This window comes from Megalops cyprinoides, chromosome 8, assembly GCF_013368585.1.
Source record: "Megalops cyprinoides isolate fMegCyp1 chromosome 8, fMegCyp1.pri, whole genome shotgun sequence".
Taxonomy (NCBI): Eukaryota; Metazoa; Chordata; class Actinopteri; order Elopiformes; family Megalopidae; genus Megalops; species Megalops cyprinoides.
In genome coordinates this window covers 14,095,654-14,103,988 of record NC_050590.1, presented here as the reverse complement: position 1 = coordinate 14,103,988, position 8,335 = coordinate 14,095,654, and the positions used below count along the sequence as shown (strand labels likewise).

Genomic DNA, 8,335 nt, shown 5'->3' with positions numbered 1-8,335 from the left:
AATCACATTTTTAAATTTATCAATAAGAATAATAATTAATTGTAAAGTAATTGTGAAACTATTTAATTGCTGAACTAGTGGAGTATTTAAGTTAGTTATAGTTCCTTTTACAGTTTAACTAAGCTAATCCTCAAAATCCCAAATATTTGTCATCCTAAAAAACATTATCGTGCAAACACTGCCATCCAATGGCAAAACTGATGTAAAAGCGAGTACAAAGCACCTGCCACTTTATCATAAGACCAAATCTACAGGACATCATCCCTTACTCCAATTTCCTGCCAGCACAGCACACAAAGTAGCAGGACTGTACCCACTGATATTTCTGAAAATTCTACAGAAACAGAACCAGAACAAAGGGTACCATTCAACTACATACACTTCTAACTCATAGCTGCTGTATGAATTGTTTTTCTACTTGTTCCATAACACCTCCCCTTACAACATGTAGCTGAGACCTTTTAAAAAACATTTTTTCCTCAATTTCTTATTGTTCTGAACTGCAACTGACATCCTTGTCTAGGTGACTAGTCACATCACCCTCAGCTTTCTTCTTGGCTGAGAGTGATGCTTGTACATACTTGTGTTTGTTCTGAGGATTGCAACTCAATGCAATATGCTGTCTCAAACACAACATGCACATTTATAATGATGAATATTTGTATGTGTTAGTGTACCAACATCCATTCAATTTCTTCAATTTCCTACCCGCCCCGCAAGACATAGCATGAGATGACAGCACATATTCTGGAATAGGCCTTTCATTTGTTTTTGTTTAGTTTATACAACATATTGACAAACCCTCCATTTTTCCCATATTGTCTACTTTTTGAATGCAAAAGACAACAAAAGCTAATGCCTCATGTTTTATCACTGAGGAGCGTGAAACTAGCGCTCAGTCAATGCAATTAAAGAAAAAAAAAGTTTTTACTAAGAGCCACTAGAACTTCAGCATCTGGCAGGTCCCAGGTAAAATACAGGCACTCCATATCAAGTAAAAGCCAAGTTCTGACAAAGACAAAAAATACAACACAACATTTAATTTAAGTATGTTCTGTATTTGTCACATTTATGGGAACCATTTCACAACAAAACAAAATAAAGGTATAGCACATCCTTTACTAGAAAGGTTTTGCATTTATAATTGTATAACTTCAAATGTTACAGTAATAATCTTCATACACAAATATAACATCTGTCTCATTAAAATGCACTTTCTGTTTCTATGTAATATTCCAGGATCATTTATGAACAAAAGTTACACAAGCTGGCTTTCAAAGACAACTCAGAATACAATGAGAGATTGGTCTTACTTACACAATAAACTCACTCACACTTCTCCCTGCATAGCAACCACATTTCACCCTCTGAATAACTTTTGTGTGGAGTCAAAGTGTTGCAAGTCTCATTATTTATACATAAAACATTTGAGAGGTGGGCCAAACCAACACTATTGTTTTTACTCAACCTCAAAACTAAACAGAGCACTAGAGCTGTGAGCAGTCCTCAGTAAACACACTGCCAAAAGGGAATGAAATACAACAAATGTACACCAATACTACAACTGGGATCTCACAATTGTGAATTCACCACAGAGCAGAACAGGAGAGGATCTTCACAGGATCTTAAAATCTTAGCATTCCTGATGTTTTTTTTTTTAAAGGTAATTACTTATGTTCTCAAGGACTACACAATCTGCTCTGCATTCAGACCTTCATTTTTGATCTCTCCTACACTCTATCTAAATCTACAGGACTCCTTTAACAATCAGATGTGAGATCAGTCAGTTGACTACAATGTGCAATCCATTATCCACTGAGACTTTTACTGGCTGAGGAAGCAGCTGAGTGAGAACATGGAAGAAGTAAAGCAAGTGTTTTTCAGACAAGTTTAGAATATACTTGTCTGAAAAACAAATAAGTAAATGAAAAACAAATAAAAACATAAGTAAATGAAGTATAGTAGACATATAGTAGAAGTGCATTTTTCTGCAGTTTCATCTTCTACCAGAACATTTGTCAGTAAACCAAGTGCTACAGATCTGCCAAGATTAATCAGGTGCACCTTAGGATGAACCAGAGCTAAGTCATGCTTTTGGTCCATTTCTCCACAATATACAAAAACAATGTCAACATACAAATCAATTCAAACAGATGACATCAGACAAGACCACAACACATATTTTTCATCATTGTTACCTCCTGAAATCAATGAAATTGACCAAAGATCATCACATTTAAACTATGCGGAAGCTCAGAAAATGGGGATGTAATTGTCGATCTTAGCACGATGTCTCTGGGCGATGCACTCAGCAATCCACACAATGTTACGGCACTCCTGCTCCTTCAGTTTGACGTAGGCATAGAACACACTGAAGTGAAACTGGTTCAGGAAAGCTAGTTTGTTGAGTTTCACCTGTTGAGAAACGACAGGATAGGATAGTATTTGAGCATTGTCAAACTAACCAGAGTAGTGATGAATAATTAATCCCCTTCTCAAACACCAAGAGATGACACTAGTCAGCAATCCTCAGCTCTGATCTCTGATCTAACCATAATGCACTTCTATCCATCATTAACTTGGAAAAACAAAAATAAGATAACACTACTTTGAATACATCACAAGTTCTGCCACCATGGAATCTGCAGAGAAATTTAACAAAATAAATTTTGATGCAAAGTCTTAGACATCTGGCATTTGCCTGTACAGATGCCTAGTGAAACTCAAGCCTTTTTCACATTTTAGCCTTTTAGACTTGGTCCCCTTTCTCAGAGGAGGTGGACCTATTGCAGCACATGCTGTAAGCCCTGATTTCAAGAGTAACACTGATACTGTTGAAGGATGAACATCACATGAGCATTCAGCCTGTTCTGTTGTAATGCTTGTCCTCTTTCTATTCCTTGAGGATAATGCCTTCATATACTGCTCATATGTCTAAGACAACATTTTGAATCTTCCAGACCTGGGTTTGTGGACAACAGTCGAAATTTCCCTGTCTTTCCCTGCTGATTATGCTTTGTTATCCATACACGTCTATTTACCCCTGAATGTCACTAGGAATTTGGCACTATAGTGTATGTTGTGTAAGAACCAAAACATAACTTTAACTGACATTCATTTGTAACAAAGCTGTTAGACTGAAAAAAGATCTGTTTGATCTAAGACAGCACCTGTAATGTACTCTGCTTCCTAACAATGCAGTCTATTGAAAAGAACTGACAGCACATTGCTGACAGTTTTATTTAAGTGAAGTGAATGTATGAAGGCTTTTGTGATGTGACAGTCTGGTGCATTTTAAGGTGAGAGCTCTCTGCACAGAGATCCATTGTGCTTACCTCATGTTCAAAGAATCTGTCTTCCAGAGTTTTATCTCCAGGGTTGCTGCCAGCTCCCTCAAAGAGGAGCTTATATTCCTTAAAAGATTTAGAGCCAAACATATGTGATTCATATGGCGATTCCACATTTTACTCTCACAGACCAAAGAAGTCCATTATCTACCTAATCCATTGAATATCAAATCGATCATACATAGATTATAAAAATACTAAACTTGTCAAATGTTTAGATGCATGATTTTGGTAGAACATACCAGCTACAGACACTGTTCAAATACATGTAGATTGTACATTTTCTAGAATTTTAAGTAATACTTAGCCCAGGACAATGCAGAGCACTCACAGGGTAGTAGTCGGCTACAGCTTTAACCTGCTCGTAGTCATCAGCACGGGCCAACTGGGCCAGTCCCTCAGGGTACAGCTTGCCGCAATGGGGGAACAGCTTAGCCCTGTCCTCTTTGGACAGCTCTGTCCCAAAGGAGTTAATGGTAATAATGAAAGCCCTCCTGTCAGCCTCAAACTGCAAAACACCACAAGGCATGTTTCAGCAACTGCAGTACAGTATTCTTACAGACTTACAGTTTTTTTTTTTCTCCACATGCTTTTCAACACTCTAAAACAGGTACAAAAGATGCATGGTTATACCTGCTTAACTAACTAAAGTAATGAAAAGTAATGTTCAGTTCCTTAAGAATAAAAAATACACTCACTTCAAGAATGGGACACATTGTGTCTGCTGTGGTACCACCCAAGGAAGAGCAAAACTTGTAGAACGACTCTAAATAAGCCTGTTAATTAAAAAAAAAAAAAAAAAATCTCAGTCCATATATTATATGTCAGCTGACACCATCTTGAATGAATGGAGCTATATATAAGGATACCATTCACCTAACTGTTGGGGTAAACTTCCTTCACTGTGTTACTCACCTTGTACAGGGTGTTTCTTATAATTTCAATGTTCATTTCATCCAGATCCTGCTCAGATATGCAATCCTGGAAGAATGCAGCTATAACCAGAAAAGGAAAAAAAAAACTTCTTAACAATGTTTATATATTTTACCAACTGTCGAAACTGAATCCATTCACATTACTATCCTTCAAAATTTTTTTTTCAAAACACTTTTTCTGGACTTTTGAACAACCATTAATTATTTCCCAGGAGCTACAAACTACTCGTAGGAACAATACCATCTTGATTAAACTGTATGTGAACCCAAAAAATTGCAGGATGGATCCAACCCCCTGTAACCTTGAAACAGCTGAATGTTAGCTTAAAACTTTATGTGACATTGCCCTTAATCAACAGGCTGGAGGAACCATATATAATCAGACACTTTTATGATGAACAATATTCACTATGTATAATGATAAAATCAATACTGCATCAAATGCAAAAGATGTGTTGCTATTTGTAACCCAAGTACTACATTCAATCTGGTCTTTCAACCATTTCAGTCCTGTTATTGAAGTGCAATCTGACATGACCTATGATTTTATTCATTTGTTGGTGTGGCATCTAACAGTTATCAACAGCTAAACAACTAAAAGGTGCATAGGGAAAAAAAGTACTGAGTAGCAATTTGGTATATGTGGATGTTAATAAGCTTTGAGACAGTAAAGTACAGGCACAGATATTAACAAGGTCATCGAGTGAACTCGCATTCCATCCCACCTCCCTGCATCTATCCTCTCATGACCACCAGATAAGTGCAGATGCAGATAAAAAAAATGACTAACTTGTTGCAGCAAGTTGAAATTCAAGTATCAAACCCCTTCTATTTAATTAAGTGGGGAGGGAAAACATGGCACAGAGCACCAGAGCTAGTAAAACCTGAAAAATTAAAAGGAGAGTTCTCTGCCCCTAAGACAGACGAGTGCAGTTAATTTATATCCCCTCTAGACTATGAAGCATGAAACAACTTCACACATTTGTATGGCTCCTTAGAACTGCATGTACTTTCAGCTAGGCACTCCCTAGTTCCAAACACAGATTCATTGCGTATTCAATAAAATTTTCCAAGAATTGTAGCAAACTGAAAATAACAACAATAAGACCTAAATTTGGGCTTGGTACTGGAAGGGGTTGGGTGGGGTACAGAAGGCTGCTCCCATTTCCTCCTCATTCTTTTATCTAATTTTTTTTTTTTGCCGGTGTCAACAATTCTTCTGTCTCCCACAGCCTAGGAGGTTTTAGGGTGTGGGATAGCAGCAGCCTTACATAGAGGTACCGTAACAGCTGAGGATAGCCGTTAACGAGCCCACAGGTTACCTGCTGCCAGGTCCACAGATAGCAAGCAGGGATTGTACTGTGGGAATAAGCCTGAACCAGCCTCCATGGTGTGTGTTACCTGCCTATACAGCTGAACTGCTATTAACCACTTGCCATTAAGCATTCCATTTAATGTTTATATCATGGTACATAGCACTTCACTGACAGATGAGATTCCACACATAATTTTCTTTTTTTTATTCACACTGCTTCTTACAATGCCTAGTTGTTCCATGTAATGTTCTCCTGCATTTCACCTTACCAAGAGGGGTGTCAACCAGAATAGCATTGTAGAGCTCTGCTGGGGTTTGGGCAATATTGACAGCCTCCATTTGTTCAAAGCTTCCCAATGGATGGCACTTAGGCACCAGTTCAGAAATGGCGCGCTGGTGCAGTGTGCCAGTTATCAGAAGGATGACATTGTCGATCATATAACTGTACCTAAAAAGAAGAGGGACAACTAGGTTGAAGAATATGTTTTTATACCATCACCATCATCAACTACTTAAAATCACTCCAAATTAATTAAAACTCTAGCCTCCAGTGTCTTTCCAATTGCTGGTGTAATGCTTCACATAATAATGTGTAAATAATTCTTAGCAGACATCTTAACTGACACAGAAAGATATAAGTGCATGGCTCAAAACCAATGCCCATGATCTGTGTGGCCACATCCAATGTCCTCCCAATCAATCTATTTTATTTGCAATAGTACTTTCTGAGCTGCAACAAAAATGTGTGTATGAACTGCACTGAGATTTATCATCCTCCCTATATCCTAAGTGGTATTTTCACAGAGAGTGGTGCTTAATCTCATCTAACTCACTGTGTTATTCTGGGGTACAAATGTATTTTTCATTTTTAAACTTACGTGATGAAGTCCATAAAACTGGCAAGGGGTTCATACGACTGATTTCTCATGTGACGAAATTCCACCACCATCTTCTCTTTCAGCTTGTCATCGATCACGGACACAGTCAGGGGAGAGGCTTCATTGGCCAAGAAGCTCCCATAGTCGGTGCTTTGGAGGTGCAGCTTTAGATCTATCGAGGAATAAAATAAAGGTAGCAGTCAATGGTGGAGCCAGAGGGGTATCCGGGGTGGCACTGGGCACCCCTGATATCTGATTGGCCACCCCGGGTGCCACCCTAAAACTGGACATGAAAATAAACGCTTCTTTCAACAAGAGGTGAAATGAGATGTCAATCAGCATCAAACTCCCAGTAATAGCGAATGAAATTTTAGGGTGGCAGTCAGACCTGCAGCAAAACTGAGCTGCAGTTCCGAGGCAGAGACACTGGCTATCCATAGTATGTTGAAGAATTCTAGTAAAGTAACCCTAGTGGACCACACTATCTGTCACATTGAAGAACTCTGGGTTAAGTGAATTATCACTTCTACCTCTAATCAGCAATCATAGGATTCATTCATGCTCCTTAGATGTTAGGCTTACACACTAATTTACTGTCATGGTCTATGGAACCACTAAAGTAGCCTTGGCCACCCCCTGCATAAAACTCTAGCTCCGCCGCTGGTAGCAGTAATGCACTGCATTAGTCGTGTTCTCTCTTTAACTAACCACGATTTCACAGGGAACTAAATGTGTGATTATGACAGATAATTCATATTAATGATTGACCGTCACCCCAGAAAGCACCCTGCTTCAGATCAAATGCCAAACTGTTGGTGAAAGGGACAAGGTGGCCAATTGAAAAGAAATTATGCGTACAACAATAATAACGCTCCGGAGTACAAAAACACACAATTCCTTTTCTGGGAGGCTTTCGATGTCGATGACCTGGCTTTGAAATGTAAAACTAAAGCCAAAACAAAAATTGAAGGAATGGCCTTCTCCCGCTTATAAAATACGAGGCGAATATTGTCTGTGGTGCAGCTAGCATTGCTAACAACTAAAAGAAGCACAGCAAGCAAGCTAACCAAACTATAACCGGATTTTCAGTGGGTAATATGTAATAAGATCAAGTGTTCCGTATTCCATTGATGCGACTGGCAGCTAACGTTAAATATGTCGGTGAGCAGTAGTTTTAGCAAGCTTGATAAGTTGCTCACTCACGAGTTAGCTTGTACAAATAAAAATAAATCCCTCTACAATCATCACCGGCAAAGCCCCGATAACATATTTAACGTTAGCTAATTAGTAAGCTTGCTAATTCTTTCACAGACAATCACAGTCCAACCGATTTTATCAGCACCGCTCGGACAGTCACTCACCTTCCAGCGTTTCACATTGCACTAGGTTGAGATAGTCGCCCTGCGTCAGGATTCCAGCCTTAAAGCCTCTAACCAGCCCTTCCAAATAGCCATTATCCACATTAAAATATAGCTCCGGCAACATGGGCATGGCGATATCGCAAAATAATATCAAATCAGTGACAGCTTGATGTCAGAGCAGCAAAGTAGTATTTCTACCGCAGCAGAAGGACCCGGCTGTAGTATAGCAGGAAGTGAAAACACGTGATAGGTACATATCATATGATTGTGCGGTCGCTGATGACGTACTGCCCTCAAACTGCAGACCTTAATACCCTACGTTATAATAATGTAATTTAGCAGACGCTCTGAGCGACTTCCAAATAAGTGCATCACAATGCTAAGAGTAGTTATCGAAAAGTACTAGAAGAGGTCAGTAAAGTTAAGTACTGAACTAGTGTAGAGTGGTTTTTAACAGAAAATAGGGATAGACAGAGATGAGGGTAGACTAGAGATACAG

General features: G+C 38.8%; 1 protein-coding gene across 1 annotated transcript; it reads right to left on the bottom strand.

Annotated features, from left to right (window-relative positions):
• Positions 1–1,223: 1,223 nt before the first annotated feature.
• Positions 1,224–8,052, bottom strand: LOC118782006 (V-type proton ATPase subunit d 1-like). The gene is made up of 8 exons (XM_036535205.1): positions 7,837–8,052; positions 6,476–6,647; positions 5,867–6,045; positions 4,263–4,342; positions 4,046–4,123; positions 3,679–3,855; positions 3,336–3,413; positions 1,224–2,415 (listed from the first exon to the last, which is right to left on the bottom strand). The coding sequence occupies exons 1-8, from the start codon at positions 7,964–7,966 to the stop codon at positions 2,254–2,256; spliced, it is 1,056 nt and encodes a 351-aa protein (XP_036391098.1). The 5' UTR covers positions 7,967–8,052; the 3' UTR covers positions 1,224–2,253.
• Positions 8,053–8,335: the final 283 nt, after the last annotated feature.

Bases quoted from the DNA above. Each gene is read 5' to 3' on its own strand.
- LOC118782006 (XM_036535205.1), bottom strand. From the start codon at position 7,966: ATGCCCATGTTGCCGGAGCTATATTTTAATGTGGATAATGGCTATTTG. The intron at 4,124-4,262 runs GTGAGTAACACA...TTTAATTAACAG, and splicing joins TAAGAAACACCCTGTACAAG to GCTTATTTAGAGTCGTTCTA. The intron at 3,856-4,045 runs GTGAGTGTATTT...GGTGTTTTGCAG, and splicing joins CAATGTGTCCCATTCTTGAA to TTTGAGGCTGACAGGAGGGC.